At 40.0% G+C, this 21,441-nt stretch overlaps 1 protein-coding gene across 1 annotated transcript in view; it reads right to left on the bottom strand.

The window, feature by feature from the left end:
- The window catches only part of TENM4 (teneurin transmembrane protein 4), a 321,343-nt gene that overhangs the window by 36,016 nt on the left and 263,886 nt on the right, over positions 1 to 21,441 (bottom strand). The window contains exons 21-23 of the mRNA XM_026034516.1: positions 17,205 to 17,437; positions 8,468 to 8,622; positions 3,969 to 4,846 (exon numbers count right to left, since the gene is read on the bottom strand). Of these exons, the coding sequence (XP_025890301.1) occupies positions 3,969 to 4,846; positions 8,468 to 8,622; positions 17,205 to 17,437 (1,266 nt within the window). The remainder of the gene's footprint in view (positions 1 to 3,968; positions 4,847 to 8,467; positions 8,623 to 17,204; positions 17,438 to 21,441) is intronic.

Genomic DNA, 21,441 nt, shown 5'->3' with positions numbered 1-21,441 from the left:
TCTTTCTTTCTTTCTTTCTTTCTTTCTTTCTTTCTTTCTTTCTTTCTTTCTTTCTTTCTTTCTTTCTTTCTTTCTTTCTTTCTTTCTTTCTTTCTCTTATAAAATACCTGTAGCATTTCTGTTCTTCCAATATCATTTCTCTTTCATACTGGATGTCTGGTCTATACTCCCCCATAACGAGCAAGGGAAAGTAAATCTTAAAAGGAAGTTCTTCATGGGGCCACTGGTGCAGTGTAAATTTGACAGCTGAATCTATGTTTACTCTTTATCTTTTAAAGCAAGTGTCCAGCCTTCACTGGGCCATAAACAGCTGTTATATGGAGTGAGAAACTGGTAGAGTGCTGTGAGCAGCACCAAGCTTTCCCTCAGACTCAGATTTGATCTCTTAATTTCCATGGTGGCAAGCAAAATGAAAATACCATAAGCTTCATTTTTGCTGTGAGCCAGGAGTGAAAACTTCTCAGAGCACCTTCCAGTCAGTCATGATAACAGGATTTCTCTAAATCACTTAAACTTTCACACTCTAAGTTCCCTGATGTTCTGATACAGAAACCAATAATCTGAAGGTTTCAAACAACTACTTTGGCTTACATCATCTTTGACTTCTTTGTTATCACAGGAACCTACACTTCATCCTTCCATGCCCACAGTCAATGCTGCAGCTTGGGTTTAACTCACGCATTTCTGCCTGGTGAAAATGTCTTAAGGAAGATATTCGAAATCATGATTTAAAATATTCAGAAATAAAAGTATATTGCTTCTTATGTCTGTTTGCTTTAACAGTTAGTTAATCTTAGTCTTAAAAAATTATGCCTTCCTGTCAATTTGAATGTCTCTAGCTTTGCTTTCCACCCCCTGGTCCTTTCCCTGATACATTAAGAATCCTTCTGGAGCTTATAGTTCCATATTGGTATGCCAAGATCTAGACATTTCCCGGTGTTCGTTGTGATAAGATCAACAGATCAGGTTTTGTTGGTTCTCCCACACAAAGAATCTTCTCCTCCCCTGTTTTTTTCCCATGCACCTTTCAATTTTAACTATCCTTCTTAAACAGTAAACTTAGAAGGTGGCACTATCCCAGGATTTGTACCATCAGTGCTATATAGGGAAAAGATTATCCTGCTTCTACTTAGAATGGGATGAGCAAATGCATGCACATTGTTTATCCACCAAAATAACAGTGTAGAATTATACTGAGACATCATATTGGATGGCTCCAATACAATATCTCAGTATAATTGAGATATCAAGGCTCATATTCATTTTTTTTAGTGCTTCACATGTTTACCTTGGCATTTGACTGTACAAGAACATATCCTGTTTAAATGAAAACCACTAACGAAGCAATCTTAGCCTCTCTGCCTTGCCTGTTGTCACCTCTTGTTTATGAATCCTCTAACTTTATCATTTCTGATTTTATATATATATATTTTTCCTAGAGCATGCATGTAAAGCCTGGGTAGAATCAAGACTTGCACAAATTCACAGAGCACAAACCTAYTGGATGATTCCCTATTGCTGATTACCCTCTGTGAACTATCAAAGCACAAACTCTAGAGCAATATGTGCATATTTAGGGCTGAAAAGAACTCTGTTCTCCAACTCTCTAGTGGTCATACTAGGACAGAATGAAATAGGAAGAGTTGTGATGGTCTCAGATGCGAGCAAAAAAAGATGCAGATTAAGCATATGAAAAAGCTTTCTAGCAATAAAACTAAATATCTTATACTTCCTCACAATAAGACAGGTAAAGGTATCATTATCACTAGTGATATTTATGAACAACTTACAAAACCTGGATATGATCCATCTGCAAGAACTACAGATATCTGAAATGTAAATATCTATGYATGAGCTAATCATTCTGGACTACCTTTATGTTAATGGACAGAGAAAGCGTCAGAAAATATCTCCTCTCATCCTAAAGCAGATACTTGAATAACTCATATGATATTCACCTTGAAAGTCCCTGTTACTCTCCATTGCCTATAAAGGGAGGCTGAGGTTCCTAATTCAGACATAGACTTTTACACTGTGGTTGTATAAAGTTACATTGGAATCTGTCAGGAACAGTTAAATGGAGATAACTGATCAGAGGTATCTCTAAAGACACATTCCCCACTCTATTTGCTGTGCTATCATGTAGTGCTGACTTGCTCTAGTCAAGATTTCCATTTCCATAGTCTAACCACTGGAGAATACTATCTTCCATTTAGCTCTAAAAAGCGTTCTTACGACTCTCCTGAAGTTCATAAAAGGACCAGAATGATGACTTTCACAAAAACTCAATTTTGTTGGACAGCAAATAATAACAGACCACTGTTATATAAATTATCCACAGTGTATGCTGAATTTTAGCTTCTCTCTAGTTTTATTTCCTCTAGATTTTCAGTCACACTTCTAAAAAGAAGAGCATGTTTTAGGTATAAATCCAGATATTATTAGCTGTAATGTTTAGTTTGCTCCATTGTCCACGGCAACATCTGTTTTCAAGCACAGGAGTCTTTGGGCTTTTGCTAAAAGAAAGTATCAGCTTGATTTTGCACACTGTTCTTGACAATATAGTGGTTTTCTAGTACTATAGAGAAAAATGCCCCACCTTTCCTTCCTAAAGCCTTCCTCAAAGAAATTCAATGCAACAAATGGAAGTGTATTAACTTTGTCTCACTGAGCAATATTGCYAGAGTAATTGCAAGCAGAACACTGATGGAAATAACCTTTCAAATGCTTCATCACAGAGTTTCCATCAGTTCTTTTCAAGGCAGAAGCAGTAATAACAAATATTAAGAAATTTAAAACTGTGCCTGGAATATTTTGAGGACAGAGCCAAAACAAGGGTCTATATGTCTAACATATGCATATTTGGGTTTAGTCAGCTTGCTTTCCTTCTCTGGGTCTTTTTGTCTTCTTTTTTTTTTCTTTCCTTTTTCTTTGTTTTTATAGTTTTTCCTTCGTAATATTGGGAACTGTCTATTCTAGCCAAACTGGACTCGTGCAGCAGGTCTTTTATTAYAGTATCTGAACACTTCCATTCAACAATTTAAATTGTATGAGAAATTATGGACTAAAAGCTCATCATAACTGAGCATTTCAAAGARAGAAATGAGAACAAAAATAGAACTGAGAAAGAGGGAAAAGGGTTTTCAATGGCAGGATGAAAATGCAGACCATCATTCTCAATGCCTTTCATTGAGTTATCAGCTTTTTTTCCTATTTGATAGCAGAAATGTGCTTTTTTCATGTATKCATAAGCATGGATTGCCAACAGTGAAATAAAAAGAAATATGAATCTTCTTCAAGTCATTGCACTCCCTGTTTTTTTTTTTTTCAGTGCATCCTGTCTTCTCTACTCACAAAATCTTTTGTGCAGGGACAATCTTGAAGAGTTCTGAGACTATTTTTRAAGATCACTGGGGCCAGTTAAAACAATAGAAACACAGCAGTCCATTAATTACAGAGCTSTTTCTGAGACAGTCCTCATTAGTCACTGTCAATTGTCATTCTACACCAGCCATTTCAAATAGGCTCAAAAGAGACACAAACATAGAAAGTAGGTGAAAAGCTGTGAAAAAAGAGGATATGATGAACACTCACACTCCCAAGGCGTTCAAAGCTAAGCAGAATTCTCTGACATGCAGCCTAAATTTCCAGTCCTGACTACAGTTGAGAACCAGGTGTCCAAATTCCTTTGGTGATTTAGAAAAACTCAGCAGAAGCTCTGTCTGAAGCTGACTCAGTAGCGAGAGCTTATTCAAACCCTGAACTACTTACATTTGGTATGAAGGGGTCGTGTGAGGTGTAACATCCTCTGTTCTATTCTATCTATCCATCATATCTATCATCTATTCTATTCTGTCTATCATTCTATTCCAATATGAATTCTGAGCAGGGAATTAAATTCTATTAATATTATATGGTTAAGAAAACACAAAATAAAGTTGTCAGTGTGATATTCATAATCTACTTACTCATAAAATGTTGTCCACCCATTTTCATTGCTTTTGGTGGCAAGAAGACCCGAGTTGCCGTGGTAGGTCATCATAGCCACTTCATGCCCTTGTGTTGTTACGCTCTTCAGAGCACTGTTGGTGCCAATTGTCACCCAGTAGACTTGGCCATCTGGCACTACGAGCCAGAGAGGCATCCCTGTGGAATCTCTTCGGATGTTGACTAAGTTGCCATTGTTGTCGGTGATCAGAGTTATATCTCCGTCTCCGGAATAAGTAAAATTGTAAAGATAATCTCCAGTGGTAAGGCTCTGAGTATAAAGGTGTTTACCACTGGTATCAAACAAGTAGAGTTCCTGGTCTATGGGTGACGATAACTCATACAGATTTTGTGTGTTGAGGAATGGTTTGTTTTTCCGAATAAAGCGGATTCGGATATTTCCCAGATCAGCGACATACAGCTCCCCATCTGCACACACTGCAAGGGAAGACGGCGCGTTGAGCTTGGCATCCTTGGCATAGCCATCGTCCCCAGAGAAGCAGTCACAGTTAGCATCATTTTTACAGTCACAGCTGCTCGGTGCACCAGCAACAAGAGAAATCTCTCCGTTGGTGGTGACCTGTCTGATGCGGTTGATCTTTTTCTCATCAGTTTCAGCAATATAAAGGACCCCGTTATGGGAGACGGCCAGGGCAGTAGCAGACTCCAAGGTGGCATGGATTGCCACCTTGCTGAGGAGGAAGTGATCCATGCCTGGCACTTGGCAATGCATGGGCCTCCCCGCCACTATGCGCACTTGGTGATTCTCAGATATCTGTAGCACGACATTATTGTCGAGCACGTAGAGTGAATTATCCATGGGGTTGACTGCCAAGTCTGTGGGCCACTCCAGACGAACCTTGAAAGCAAAACAACACAAGTAAAATTATTATAGCACTACTTTTTTATGGTATGGTTACTAAAATCTCAATGAAGTAGTTCCAACATGGGTTGAAGGTAGAGTGAGTAAAATAAAAGGACATAACTAATTATTAGTGCTTAGTATTGTGCTAGTAGAGGATGCAACCATGGTGTGAGTGAGTCACCTGTCACACATGGGGGACACATACATAGATCTACACATTGCATCACAGCAATGATGGCAGCAGGCCCAGGGCAGAGACCAACCTCCAGCTCTCACACCACTTTCTCTCAGCCTCGTTGCTATTGATGCGAACGGACAGTGGCCCACGAGAAGCTACATTAGTATCCAGGAAATATGGATATTTCCAGCCCTGTGGCAGAGGTGTGGAATATGGAAATGAATGAGTAGACCCAAACATTTCATCAAGATTTTCCTTCTCCACATCATCTCACTCTTGTCAGAGTGATAGAACCCGGGCCTTACAGCAGGGACTCTGCCTGCAAGCTCTGTTGTGCAAAGCTCTAAAAAATCAATCTGTCAAACAAAACAATGATCTTTTTACTAAAGGATTTTCCAGACAAAGGATCCAATTCCTCTGGCTGAGTGACACAGACAAATAGACAGAAGTGGCAGCCATGTCACCATATGTGTACATCCAGGATAAAACCACCTATTTTGTGCTTGATGCTGCAAAAATGCGAAATGTCAATTCACTGGAAATTCAGTCTGTTGCATTTCATGGAATAAAATACATATCTTCATAGTGGTTTTCACATTATATTGAAAATAATGTAAGAATGAGCCCAAGTAGTAGTAACACATTACCCTTCTATACTGATAATCTATGTACACCAGTAACCTGAAGCACTGGCTGGTARTGCTACAAGTGAGCAAGCACTGGTAGGTCTTTATTTCCAGCCCCGCCTTTCAAGTAAATCTACTCTTTTAGCCACCAAACCTAAAAAGCCTCCATTGATAGAATTCACAGTCCATTTATTTGTTTAAAAAGAACTGTAAATCATACATTTTGGGATTATTTTATTTTACTTTAGGTTTACATAGAAAAAAGCAGGTCAACAATTGCACTGATAGGAGTGAACCAATGCTTAAATATCTTTCTAAGGGGATGCCTTCACCACAGAATGGGTGTAGAAAGGAATGGGAAATGAGCAGCTCTGATGAATGCTCTGGCTCATCAGGCTTTAAAATAGTCAACTAGTTAACAAGAATATTTATTCTCATCATATATTCCTTGTCAGACAGCCAGACTAAGCATAGATGGAGTTGATGTGCATTAAGCAGACCAAGAAGAGACCAGGTAAGACTGGGAGGTATACAGGAAATTCAAACTTGGAAAGCCTGTAGGTGAACACTTCTGCCATGCTCACAGTTTGCTTATGATGCTTCTATTCATTCAAAGCCTTTTCCGACTTTCTTTTGTTTTATTTTGTATTCTTCTCCTCTCCTCTCCTCTCCTCTCCTCTCCTCTCCTCTCCTCTCCTCTTCTCTTCTCCTCTCCTCTCCTCTCCTCTCCTCTCCTCTCCTCTCCTCTCCTCTCCTCTCCTCTCCTCTGTTCCCCACATCAATTGCAAGTTATTTAATTCCTTGTGCCATGTTGCTGTGCACATGAAACCTAGCTTCATGGCTAAGCAGGGTGCTGGGCTCTGCCCCTCTCCTCTCCTCTCCTCTGTTCCCCACATCAATTGCAAGTTATTTAATTCCTTGTGCCATGTTGCTGTGCACATGAAACCTAGCTTCATGGCTAAGCAGGGTGCTGGGCTCTGCCCAGTCTCATTCTCTGTTCTCAATATCTTCTTCCTTTTCTCAGCATCTGGCCTATTTTAACCCTTCTTGTAGTAAAACATTATAGCCCGTGGTTTTTTMTTCAATAATACATGCCTCCATCCCTTCCAGTGGTCCTTATGCTCTGCAACCTTGAGTTACCATCAGGAGTGGAGTTTATTCTGAATTGACAAAGGCAATTTTCYGTTTCTTCAAAAAACATCCTTTGTCAACATTGGCTGCTAAATATTTCAAGTCTTCATGTCCCCAAGGGACATGTTAGAAAAGACCCTTCTAAATGATGAAAAGATCTTCCCAAGCTGGGGTTTGTGTTTTGCTTTTCAGTTACCTGTCTTTTGTGTGTGTGTGTGTGTCCACCACAATATTGATTTTTGGTCGATCATGACGCTGGTTAATTTAATAATGGCACTTGCCATTTTAAGAAGTGAAATAAAGAAGCTGTACCTAATATATTTTAGCTCATTTCAGAAGTGTTAGAATATGACTTCAGCACATATAAATTATACAACCTGCCAGAAAATAATTTTTGAAATTTAAATCCGTAATAGTCTTGTGGTAACTGCCCTTGAAATTCAGCTAAAGAAAAGAATATGCCTATAAGACGAGAGATGTACTACAAGATGACCTTTAACTAGCAAAAATTTACTTCCATAGAAGGGAAGAGAGCTTTAAAACTCATAATTTCTGCTTGTTCATAAATTGTGGACAGTGGGAACCAATTGCAAAGAAGCAAAAATAGTCTTTTCATATTAGAGGGAAAAAAACCCATGAAGAACAGATTCTGTATGGGAGCATGGAAATTATCTAGGTAGTTACAAAAAGGAAGCCCCATTAACATCTATTGTGGCTGAATAACAGTACTTAGCCCTCCAGCTATGGCCTGCATTTTCACAGAAGAGGGCAACATTCCTCTAGCCAGGAAAATAACAAGTGGCATAASGGTTTTAAAGCCAGTATCTCTCAACTGGCTCATTTTGACAGTTTGGCTGGTGCTGGCCAGTAACAGATTTCCCTCCTGCACCATCCAAAAGTAAAGCAATCATCAGTCTGACATTTCTTTTTCTCTCCTTTTTTTCCCCTCCACCTTTAAGCAGCAGGACTTAAAAGCCCAGCATGATGGTAGCTGCAACCAATTTGCAATCTGATGCAATTCAAGATTCTTGTTTTCCTGCTGTTGCTAATTTTGGCACCACAGCCTCCAATCAGCGTTTCCTAAATGTTAATTTGATTCAGGCCCAAAATCATGTTGGGCAAATTAGGATAGGGGTCGGACAGGGGGTGGGGAGAGATATGACTGGCAAAGGAAAAAAAATCTACTGTTCACTAAGTCGTTATAGCAAAGTATGTCATATATTCCCATTAAAATGAAAACTGCTGCCTGGTCTTTTTAATTTTAAACAACTCATGTCTTAAGAATTGAGTCTAATGAAACCTATTTTCCCAGAGATTTTTGTCTCATGGTTGATCAGGAGTTTTGGAAGCTGTTTCTTCTGTGGCTAGCATATCTCTAAAATGTCTCTCCTCATGGGAGATCCTCATGTGATCTGGGTTAAATCACTTACTTTTTTTTGGCTTTCTTTTTAGGATCTGTCTTTTCAACTCTGTCATTTCCATGCTACAAACCATGCAGAAATGTAATCTTCCTTGAACTCCTTTTGAAAAYTTCCCTGAAATTGGCCAATTGTTTCAAAATGTACTGGGGGATGCACTCAGACACACAAATGCGGTGAATACACAGACTTACTTTCTGCAGAAAAACAATAGCAGAAAAACAACAAAAATATCAACAAAAAATACCCAAAGTTGTGCTACCTGAGAAATGTCCATGACAGAATCACAGCTGAGAGGCCGAGCAGATGTCAAGTCATTGGAACCCAACACAGTTGAGATGATCCCATTCTGATCAATCCGCCTGATCATAGTGCCATCCACAAAGTAGATCAGCCCAAATTTGTCCACAGTGATGCCTGGGCAGGAATAAAGCAAGAGAGTTAGAAAGGAAAGAGAACTTTGACAGTCATGGACTGAATGGTTTACAGTGTCTGGTTGCTTATAATGGAAGAGTAAGACCATCRACTTGGTTGGGAACAATACATTTTATGGCACGCAGGGAATCGGATACATGGGAGTCCCAATGATCTGAAGATGGGACCATTCCACTGAAGGCACTCCCAACTCTCACTAGCAGATGATGCAGTTCAGAAGCTCCCGTGCACTTCTAGAAAAGGACATGCCATTCAATGACCTGCTGGAGGGAAAGGTTTTCTAATACCAGCGTGTCCTCAGACAGCAACATAGTGTACTGCTTATGGTATGAAAACTAATCCATCTGCATGAAAATACTATACTGGTGAATATTTTGGAGACAGTGATGAGAAAAACAGCAAAAGATCCATCAGGTCAGTTCAGTTCCACACGGATAAACTTGGAAGGGTTTTGCCCAGSATTATCCTACTAATCTACAGTAATTCACCTGTTTTTGAACATTGCTAGGTGATTTATTTCATTGTCCAAACCTCCTTTGTAGACATATTCTATCACTGGATTTGATGTTTGCCAACAACTGTTACAGACTGCTGATTCTCGTTTCCCCATCTGCAGATATGAGCCAGTTCACTTCCCCCTAAGCATCATTTCTCAAGCATTTGTTGTGTTAACACAACCTCCTTTAATCCTCTTTATCCTAAGCTAGCTAGATATATTCTGCATCTTTCATCAGAGGATTTCATGGTGCTTTACACTTACTAATTAGACCTCATAGCAGTTTGTGAGTGTGATCATCTTAATTTCACATATTGGGAAAATATGAGATAAAAACAACTCTTACAAGGTCATAGAGAGTGCCAGTGAGTAAAGCAGGAATAAGAAGTTAAGGGCCCCATTTATGTCTCTATTTTTTTGCTAGTAAAAATTACAAATAACTCCACAGATGCTAATAGGGCTATCCATGTCATCTATCCTAGGGTTGTTGACAGTTGCTTGGCATAATATTTAAGAGCATTATAGAAAAACAGTAATAATACAGGAGGCTGTTACACACCTTTTTTATCCAAGTGAAAATTCTGCTTAGAATATCTAGTTGATTTCTTTGACTATTAGGATTTTCCTGCTTGGTTTCTTTGACTAGCAGGATGCCAGTCTCTTGGCCAGAAGCAGATCTGGGAATCAGAGCATGTCACCTGCAGCCTTTTCTGATCACCGGAGGGAAATGCATATTTCTAGGTGCAATTCATATCACCCTAAGAGATGTCAGTAATAGGTTACATGAATCCTTCTAAAAATGCAGTATTTTCTCCATTGACTATGGACTACAGCAAATATGTTTTGCAGAAACATTTATACTGTAGATAGACGAAGTTATCAAGATGAATTCTTCTATAATATTATGGGTGCCATCATGGTGTCATAAACARTCTAAAAACTGTTTAAATCAGAAAGTTTTGAGAATGGAAGGGATTAGACCTTGTGCGCCTCCGAAATGCTGTTCAACAGCAAAATTCCTTTGTTTAAAATATTTACCCTCAGTCTTCATCCACTGTTAGATATGCAGTTAAGTACAACTGCAACTGTTCACAAATCAAAAATTTTAGCTTTTCATGTAGCGGGGATTAATTCCTTGCTTGCTTTGAAAATTAAGCCATTCAAATGGCATTATAAAATAACTGTTAGCAGATATGGGCTGGAAATGTTGGAGAAAGTGAGTAGTCCAATGGATGACAGTTGGAAAAGTGTTTGGACACAGAGAAATCCACAGAAGACAATCTAGGTTGGAAGTAATGGAAAGAAGACTTCAGGATTAAGTCACTGTATGAGAGAAAGAACACACTTCTCTACTAGGCTGAGATAAAAGATTCAGGTAAGTCTGCAACCTGTTGATTCAAAGCCAGTCAGGACACTGCTGTTTCAGATCACTGTGTGGAATGGGAGCTGTAAGTTCTTGCTGAGAAATAAAGAGAGCATTTTGCTTAATTCTTYAAAACTTCCCGCTGTCTGACCAGCATCTTTTTGACCTGTGTTCCAGGCCATCTGAGCAATGTGGTTTTGAAATAGCCTCCAGGGCAGTGAGGTAAACTGCTTGCAAAGTGGAGTTTAAGTTTAGAAGGAAATGGAGGACAGGATTGTAGAGATAACAGATAGTAGGACCAAAGGACCCCAAATAACTCTTCTAGTCCTACATGCCAATACCAGTGTTYAACTTAGTGAGCCCTTCCCCAGTGCCTCCTCATTTAAGAGGTTTCTTTTGGGATGCTGACCCCTGCATAATTTGAAAATTATGGTACAGATATGAATGCAATCAATATGCTGCTGGGATGTACAACTGAGGCTCCTTGTTATCCCTTTCCAAGGATCTCACTCAGTACTGAAGCTAGGACTAATAYTTGTCTTATGATGACATAAGAAATGCAGAGGGGACTGGCAAGAGCCTATTATATATTCCAAATGTTACAGAWGGAGATACAGCAGCAAAGGCCATTTCTTCGCCCTGTACAACACAAATGTATTAGCTGGATCTTCCACACTTTGTCAAAAGCTGCAGAGAGATCTGGCAGTAGAAGCATCTTGCTTGTATCCATGGCTTTGAGGAAGATGTCTTTACATGCCATGAGATCTGTTAGCACCCTGCCCTAGTTGGCACCCTGTCAGTGAGTCATCCAAGATATTGGCATATGTCACCTGTCACTAGTGTCTGCTGCTGAAGGTTACTGCTTCCCTAATTATTTTGCCCTCAAAATGGCAAGTTCTTTAGTGTTTGCTGGTGGATGCTTGACAACTAGGAAGACAATTGAGTTCTTCAAGCAATATGGCAGATGTGCCTTTTTGGAAGAGGCACAATAAAGCRCTTAGTTGTTCTTAATTGGCTTTTGTCAAACGCAAGAGGCTCTCACCCTTTCCCAGGCTCACAACTAGTATTTTTCAAGGCTCCTGTCCATTAGCCTGTGTGACAGGCCAAAAGCCAGGACAGGYTGGCAGGCTGGATAATGTGATTTTAAACGAGGCAGAATTTCCTCTCTTTGCTAGYTCCATATGTAGTGTATTGGACTTATCAGCAGTGTGTGCTGACACTTTCTCACAGTGTTCAACACTTGGGTCTGATGGCTGCTCTGAGGAACCAGTTACAGCAATAATAATAATCTGTGCATCCTACGGTTTATGGCATAATATTATTTTGCATTGCAGCTTAGACAAAGTAGGTGGAGACCTGAATAAGTGGAATTAGATAACAAAGTTACCACTTATCATCCTGCTCTGGGGAAAAAGGCATGCACATATGCTGTTATCACAGAGCTTTCTRCTTTTTTTAACTTTTTTGTTTTTCTCAGGGTAGAATTTTTCAGTCTGCCAAGTCTGAATTCTCCTTCGCACTGCTGGGCCCCACTGTCCTAGAAAGGCAACAAGGATTTACCTTGTGCAAAATGCTAAAAATGCAGGTAAAATTCTTTTTTTYCACTCTCTTCTTAAACAAGCAGTATTAATGACAGGCATGGGAGGACACCAGGCACTAGGCAAGCTGTAGCTCTAGCATATTCTCTTTAGTCAACRCTGTGATCCCTTGAACAATAATAATTACTTTAACTTGGCTAAGTTCTTGGTTCTTCGTTCACAGGCAGATGATTTACAGAYAACTTTGCCTTTCTTAACTGCCTCGTGGGGTCAGTCCACATGCTTTTTGCATAGCAAGTGCTCCAATCCTTTCCTGACTTTAGACACCTGTCTTGAAATTAAATCCTCTGGAGCTGTTAATGGTGAGGAGCCCTGCTCTCCCACAGAGAAGTGTCACTGGATGGATAACTTCTCTGGAGGGGGAAAGGCACCGCGTGGTTCCTTAGTAGAAGTCAGAAGAGATCTTTAGATAGGAATTCCTATTTCCTCTCTCATAATAACATAGTTCCAGTTTGAAGTTGTCTTCTGGAAATGTTCACAGTAATGGGTAATTCACATGTCCATGAAGCTCCACAAGATATTGGTTTGCTTTGGCAGAAGTCTTTCCATATGGACATAAGGGGAATTAAAGATTTTCAGTATGTAGCTAAAAGTTCAGTCACACAGTTACCGAGTAAAACATCTGCTGCTGCTACCTATGTGGTTTTGCACATCTAATTTTACACTCTGATTTATGAAACACATAGGCTATGAAATCATGCTGGTTCTCCTCGAATGGTCTCACATTCCATATGCACCAATGGCTTGCAGTACTGCACACATCACAACGGTGACTTGTGCTGAAAAAAACGTTGTGACGTGATGACATTTGCTTGAAATACCAGGATGCTGTAGTGTGAGAAAGAGACAGCGCAACAGTATGCTGCAAGGAGACAAGGGAACATAGGGAGTTTGTTCTAACAGACAAACTGCTAAAACGGGTTACATGGCACATGTAGCTCCATTTAGAAAGAGAAAAAAAAAAAGGAAAAAGGAAAAAGGAAAAAGGAAAAAGGAAAAAGGAAAAAGGAAAAGGACCTTTCCCTTTAAGTGAAAGAATAGGTGCTAAAGGAACCCAAATTTGGAGCTTTCTTGTTTGACTAGATGCTGAATGACTGAGTGCTAAAAAGGCAGTTGAAAATCAATGGCAATATGTGCAAAGAAATTCACAGGGGAAAGAGTAAGCCTAACTATCCACATGCAGTGACAAGCTGTAAAATAGCTCAGAGGGAAGAGATTTTGAAATTCTTGARAAAAGTTTTCTAAAAAGATCAGCTTCACACTCTGCAGCGGTTATGAAGGGAGTTAGACAACAGGAAGTGGTAAAGAAAGGCATGGAGCAAAGAACAGAAAATAGGGTTCTGCTTTCAGAAAGTGAGCATTTACTCAAAATTTTGCCTAAACAAACTGTGGAACCTACTAGCATAGCATGTTTTGAAGGCAAAAAAGGGAAGTTTCTAGAGGTCCAGGTGCAACTCTTCTTCAAAAAGTCCCCTGAAGGACTCCTGATGACTAGAAACAGGAGTGTAAAAGAGTGACTTTTCCTTCCTTTTTTTTTTTTTTTAAATTAATTTTCTGCCAGAAAGTTTGAGTMCTCAGTGAACAACTGAGATTTTTTTACACTTTCAGCAGGACATAGTGAAGGAAGTGATCTCTCCCCAAACTAATTACTTCATTTTGCATTGTTTTTGTGGTGCTAAATGAATGAATCCCCCCAACCCCTTGTCTCTTCTGAAACTGTCTTCTTATTGTGTCAGACTTGTCACTGCAATCTCTGTTAATTGCAGGCTCCTTGGCAATTTCTCTGYCACAACATTTTCCCGAGGAGAACCACTGGTGAGTACTCAGATGAAAACAAATGCTCTGACAAGCTGCAGTTTTAATTTTTCTTTAGATTGCTTGTAGAAGAGGATCATTATTAGCAGATGATAATTAGAAAGTGGTAACACTTTAATTTGCAAGGATATATTGGAATTCATTAGCATCTGAAAGCTTTGCTGTGCTCTGTGGCAAATGAATTGGAAGTATCAGACTGGCTCCTAATAGCTATGATAAATACCATGCTGCCACCACTGTTTCATCTGTTGATCTTTTTGCCCTGTATTGTATATAACCTTACCAAGAAAGCTAAAAAAGACTGAAATTCTAGGGATGTGTTTTATCCATCCTAATATCTTGTCTATGGTGACCATCTCAAGGTAGTTCTCTGTCTTTCACTGCAGAGAGACAGGAACCTTTCTCCAGAGGGTACCTCAGAGACATTATTCCCTCAAGGCTAATGGAAGCTAAGGTGGCAGTTTAAGAAGTGACCAAAGCTATGGGAGAAAGATGCTTTTCAAGAAAAGAGGAGAATCATTCCAAATGGTGGTAGTTAATGATCATGTCATTCAACAGAAGGGGATAGGCACATCCAGAAGCTGGTTCATCACTGTGAGGTATCAGAGCCAAGAAGATCAATTCAGAGTAGATACCTAACTAGTCTAAGACTCTAAATGTAGATGTAAAAACATATTTTGACACCGTATGACTAATTCTCCGTTTTCAATGAATTGCTAGTTTTCATCTGTCAAAAGCAAATTTTCTCAGCATTTTCCAGCAAGCTGCAAATATCAGCCAGTTAAAGTAGCATGAAAGTAGAGGCAAAACCCTGTTTAGAGACCCTTAGAGTCTTTGAGCAAACTGTAAAGCTGTCCTTACAATACACAGATCCTGTTCCCTGGTATGAAGTAGTTGTATTCAGTCAAAAACATTGGCTTGGAGTTGTATTCAGTCAAAAACATTGGCCAGGAGTGCTCCTGGCCTGGATGCTGGTATCTTCAGGCACAGACCAGTCTTTAATTTCCTCTGACCACTCACTCACAGGTGTCTATTCCCCTGTCAAGAAGGGTAACCTGAGGACTACTGGTTACTTGCACAGGAAATATTTTTTATTTTGAATTATTTTGAAACACAATCACACCAGTAAGGAACATTTACTGGATCCTTCTGCTAGAATGGGCTATAATAAAAGTATAAACAATGCTGACATTACATTGTCAGTGTGAGTTTTCACCGTTAATCATTTATTGAGGTGAATGGAAAGTCACACTTGTTAAAGCTAAACTTAGGCTAGAAACACATCAAGGAACACTATTTATGAACTCTCCATTGGAGGTGTAGCCTTTCTGGACCTTTTTTTTTTCTCTTGTCACCATTTTCCTTCAAGTCATTTCCTCYTTCACCTTCAATTTACCTCTGTTTTGTCAAATTTCAGAGCCATGAGAAAAGCATGCATGCATTCTGCAGCTTTATGACTGAGATGGAAGAACAGCCTCCTGAGAGCCTGAATGGCCAACAAGAAGGATTTCAGAGCTGAAAGCTTTGAACTCCGGAGCAYTGTTTCCCACAGCAGATGTAGAAACATAATTCAGCTAAACTTTGCAACCTTCACACATGTAGGGAAATGAATAATGTTTCTCTTATCTTGTACAAGGGAGAATGGAGGTCCAACAAAAGCTGTTCTTATTTACACTGGTTGAACATCAAAGCAGTGTAGAAAACTGGATTACAGATTTCCAGATTTCCTGATCTCATGACTCATCTGCTAGATTGCCTGAATCTCTTTGGCCAAGTCTTAAATTCCTTTTCACTCAGCCCTCTCCTTTTCAGTGAGACTATTTCTCCTCAGCTCCCACAGGTAGTTGTTCCCTTTCTGCATAAATGCCTCTGGCAATACTTTATCCAGATGTAAGGGCAACTTCATCATATTATGGAGTACTCTAGGAACCCAGGCTGGGTCTTTTGCATGTTACAAGGGTAGAGGTTTGGCCTTCAGTACTTTTTGGCAAAGAGCAGACCTCCCAAGGGCATTTCTTCCCTATCTTGCCAGGAAACTACTGGCCTGTATGTAACCAAAAAAAAAAAAAAAAAAAGGTAGCGCTGATACAAAAGTTCACTAAATCAGCTTCTTGTATGCAATAACACTTCTATGTCAAGAAAAATAACTTCCTAACAAATCCAGCTGGGAAGAGAAACAACAGCTCAGCTGCCTTTGTCTTCCCTGCTTTGTGAAATAACATGTTAAAGGATCCCCTGRTTTTGCTGAGAGGCTGCTCTAAGGGGAGGTTGGGAAAGGCTTGGAAACTGCTGCGGTGATAGGAAGGGGACAGCTACCACTTCAGCTGCAACGAAAGGAAAACCTGTGGCACATCGATGTGACAAAGGAAGAATTCATAAAGGATTCCTGTGAATCCTACCAGCGCTGCAAGAAGTCCTCYAACAGGCAAAAGTGACACACTTCTCAAATCAGTCTTGGGGCCAAGGTGGCTGCACCAGCAATACCTTTCTCCTMATCTTGGCACCCTCCATGTGGCTTTTCTGAGAACGGTGGACAGCTGGGAGGAGTGACATCCTCCATCTGCAGCGCTTGTTACCTTGAGACTGACAGACTGAAGTCTTGGCTACACACAGGACTGCATATGTTTGGCTAAACCTGTTTTGAGCCTATTTAGTTAGCAATCATGAAGGCTCTGTGAAGCTTTTATTTCGGTTTGACTGTGCTTTTATCAGATTGCAATAAGCTAATCAGGAACCAGATAAGATTTCACTGAATTAGACCATTCTGTTATCAGTGTTGGATTTAAATCTACATGGATAAAAATCACATGTTTTGAGAACCTGGATGCCATGATAGCTAGTGTCAAGGTATAAATTTGAATTTTACTTACCTTACATATTTGAGGGGTTTGCTGCTATTTTAGATATATGATACTCATTGAGATTGGGCCAAGGAGGCCCCAGTAAACTGAAAGTAAGTGAATCCAGTCTAAGGTGGGCTAGTGGCTAAGTGGGTTATAAAACTGATGGGTGGTTTCATTCAATCACCCTTTGGGCATATTGCCAATTATTGCACTCCTCTGGTCTCTGGCACTCGTCCTGGCCACTTCAATAAAAAGATCTAGACTGTGTGTGGGATRTACCCACTTATTTCTGAAGAGAAACACTTAAACCATGTTAGCAGTTGGCTTGGGAAGGCCTGCAGAATCCTGGGGCGTCTTCTGTCTGGAGGGAAAAGCAGTCTCAGGAGTAATTAAATTAACCCCTTTCARAAAAGCCCCTTCAAAAAATGCCTGTGAAGAAGTTACCTCACCTCTGGGATTTGTAAGGGTAGCGTCAGTGCCTTTGCCTCCATCTCCGCAGCGGGTATCATCAAAGGGGAGGCACTGGTCTCCCGTTCCAGCCAAGACCTCGGAATTCTTCACAATGTCTTTTACGGATGTAGTTGACTTGATTTTATAGATGCGTCGGCTGTTGGTGTCAGAGAGGTAGATGAAGCCAGTAATTGGATCTGTGGTCAAGTAATACTTATGAGCTGGGCTGTGGCTGAAAAGCAAGGGTATGACGTTATTATTTTTCCTTATTTCCTAAGGATATTTCCTTAAGTAAATAGGCAATGTTAGCATTTTAGAGGATAAAAATGCCCAAGGCAGACAGAGTGGAGAAGTAAGGCAGTGTTGTGCTTAGCGGTGTTAGTACAGGATGTGTTATAGCTTGGTCTAACCAGAAATATCTGTCTCCAGCAGCTGGGCCTGGGAGCCTTCTCTGACCTGGAGTTCAGCCAGCAGACAAGGCTCCATGTCCACACTGTCTACCTCTTGCATCCTCCTAACTGGTGTGGCTGCATTCACCCTGCCTGTGGAATAAGCTCTGACTGGCACTAATATCCAAGCTGGTCTTGGGCATTTTTAGGGAAAGGGAGAGTTGGCCAGAGCCAAAACCCTTCCGCAACTGCTATGAATTGAGTTGCAATTTTCAGAATTGTCTAATTTCCTTATTACAGACATAGTGCCCTGAAGAACTGATGCTAGTATGACAGCTACTGAGTGGAAAACATAGGACACTGAATCTAGAAAAAAAAGCAAAAAAAAAAAAAAAAATCCTGTTCCTTCACAAAATTATGTTTTTAGTTACAAAGCAATAAATGAATCCAAGGAGGAAGAAATGGACACACTAGCAGCCATTATTTGGAAACATTCAAAGGTATTGGAAGGAAACAACCAGACAGGATTTTTAGATACTGTCTTTGAAGGATTCTAACTACAGTTTCATATGATCTCATTTTATTAAAATTGTTTGCTACTAGTGTCTATTGAGTTACATCTTTTGAGCTACAAACCAGCAGTTTAAAACTGTAGTGCCTGAACTGTAATGCATGAACACAGTTCTCCCACCTTCTAAGAAAGGCTAAGTATTATTATTATTAGAATAAATATGAAATATTCTCGGCTTTTCTCCACAACCCTCCAAAATGTCCAAACTTATCAGCTCCCTAGGAATCATGCCAAATGGATAGGCCGTAGTTCACAATTTTGCATTTAGTGGAATTATTCCAGGAGAAGCTGGCTAGAAACCCGAGTGTCTATCATGGTTGACTCTGTCCTTCATAAAACAAAATTTACTCTCTCTTCCAACCTTTATGTTAGGAAAATTAACCCTTCTTCAGACTCGTAAAAATACTGAATTATTCTCTGTTTTAAAAAGCCACAGACTGATTCTTCATTCAAATTACTTAATACTTTAGGAAGGAAAAAAAAAAAAAAAGGAAGCCTTTCTCATTCTCATTTATTTGCAAATATCCCTTGTGATTTATCTTATTAAAGTCTGAACAGACTTCATCTCCACAAATGACAGAGATTCTTCCTAAATAAAATGCTCTGACCTTCAAGACAGCTCCAGCCTGACAGTTCAGTCTCCATCTGTATTCCTATGCAATGACAGTGAGCTGGTAGGGTATTATTTCATTTACCTGCATGTCACTCACACTAAGCAAGTGGGTTCAACCCTGGTGGAAAAAGTTCCCTATGGGAATCCGTCATCCATTTTTGATGGGGGCCTCACATTTGCAGCTGACTGTCTTARCAAAGCTCAGCTCAATGTCAGTCAGCTTTGGAGCTGTTCATAATCTCCGTTTTGCACAGGAGGTGGACAAGAAGGAGAACGTTTTTAAGGATACTTCACAATTCTTTAATATCTTCGCCTGGAAAGCACAGACACCTTGCACCGAGCCTCACAGTTGGCCATTTGCAGATGGGCAAAGGCAAATAATGTTCTCAAAGATGGGAAAAAATTGGTGGATGAACTTGACGTTCCTGTTTCCCCATCGCAGCACTATCATTAGAGTTTATTTTTCCATTTCATAGCCTCACTATGGTGATCTTAACGACTGACCACAACTTCTGTGAAAGGGAGAGTTCTTAATGATTCCTTAATGAGAACTCCTGTGTAGAATGGATGCATAAACAAATGCATGTTCCTTTTAACCGCTAAGCAGAGAACCATGGAAAAGTGAGACATTTATCCGACAAAACAGCTGAACTGCACTTCCCACCAAAATGCAACTGTCTAAATAAAAATCGGCTTTTTAAAGATTGCGTTCGGAGTAGCTGCTGGTAACTCAGGGTGAGCTTTACTAATGAGATCCTGTTTTCCTCAGAAATATAGGGTTGAAATCAGAGTTTACAATCATTACGCATTTAAAATTAAAAGATAAGCTCTGACAGGCTAGAATTTAATCCTTTGTGCAGCTTGATACCATAGATGTGCAGATATATTTACCAGCAAATGTACCTCGGAAAAGGTGGAGGTAGAAATTTATGTTAATTAAACTATCCATTGGATGATAATAATCAAGAGTCGCCTAAAAACTATTTTGGATGTCACCTGATGAAAGGCTCCTTAGACATTTAATTGCCCTTCTAAATCTGAGGCTATTAATGGTATAGGCAGGCCCAACACAAACTGCTTTGCAGCTGCAAGGCTCTGGGTCAGCAATAGGAAGCCCTGGTTCGCTTGTGCTGTCTAGACTTCTTATTTTCCTGGCCTATCACAGCCTCCTTCRTGCTGATCCATGCATTGGACTTCTGTCAGAAGGAAGGCTCCTCTGGACAGCTTATGGGATTGAGCACTGGAGCTGGAATGCTTTGGAGCAGAGATAGTAAAAGATAAGCATTTAAGAATGACCAAGCTGGAATTCACCCCATTGTCTTCAGTCAACAGTTTTCACCACCATGTGGGGAAGATGCAACAGAGAAATTTTTGACACTTTGAGATCTTTCAGGATGAAGGATGCTAAATAAACACATTAGTTCCACAAGTTTCCAAACTACTTCCCTTCATCTATGATAATATATGGGCAYTGAAGCCTTGAACACTGAGGCTTTGCTTTTTATTTAGAGTAGCAATCAATAGGCAAATCCAAGTAGAAAATTGGACTGAACTAAACAACAGCTGCAAATAAATCTGCCTGGGGCAAAGCAGATTGGTTTTTTTTTCCTTTCTTTTTTTTTTCTTTCTTTCATCCTCTCTCATCTCTCTGTAAGATAAGGGAGCAAAATAAAAGACAGGATTTTGTACTATTCAGAAGACTTAATCGGTTACAGTATTTGTAGTCTTAGAAATATTTATCCCCATATTGAGACTGTTGCCACTGTAAAATGGACAAAGGGTGTAAAGCTAAGGGTGAAGAGCTGATTTCCCATTCAGATCTTTCCTATTAAGTCTTTTTAGAAGMAGCACTGGGTGCTGCATTGATATTTTAATCCCCTGCAGCAACAAAGCAAAGTTGCTGGGCTGGGGAAGGCTCATCTCCAGCCAAGAACACACAGCTTGTGTGGGCACTAACAACTCCACCATCCATGGAGCCACTGGGAAGTGAGGACAGTTCTGTAAGCAGAAATACCACACAACAAAGTGAAATGCAAGTGATACAGCATTCTTAGATCGCTTGTGTTACAGCTCTGTGCTGGGAAAACAAAGGTAACTTTCAGATTCACAGCGATTTAGTTGGCTGGGGTTGCGTATAAGCAACCCATACATTTTTCTTGTCCTATTTCTTTTTTTTCCCATTTGAATTATTTGGACAAGATAGTGCCAGCACCCTTTGGGGTGCACTGCAGACATGCTAAGGGATTCAGACTCTGTTTTCAACTGCTTATGCTTTGCCTGATTCCTTATATMCAAGCAAGAGAAAGGAAAGTKCTAAAAAAAAATAAGAAAAATGAGGGAATAGCCAGATATGTAGCACTCATCTGCACTGTTTCTGTAGTTCTATAATAGACGCACAGTCTAAAACAAAAGGCCAGGCCACTACTGTTTCCTTAGGCTTAGAGCCCATGTTTTAGCAGAGATKGAGGAAGAAACCTCCTGCTGCAGAGCGGGGAGCCAGGCCCTAAGTGATAAGGGTTGGAAGGAGATTGTCCTTGGTTTTGGCACATTACCCTGTAACGTCAGCACAGCAGAYTACCTTCTCTCTGGCTGCTGTTCAAAGCCTATGGTATTCATTTCACTGAGCTTTAGGTATCTGCAAGGCAGATTCCTACGTGGGAACT

The sequence above is a fragment of the Nothoprocta perdicaria genome, unplaced genomic scaffold, assembly GCF_003342845.1.
Source record: "Nothoprocta perdicaria isolate Ctin4 unplaced genomic scaffold, notPer1 scaffold_146, whole genome shotgun sequence".
NCBI lineage: Eukaryota > Metazoa > Chordata > Aves > Tinamiformes > Tinamidae > Nothoprocta > Nothoprocta perdicaria.
This window is presented reverse-complemented; position numbering and strand designations above follow the sequence as displayed.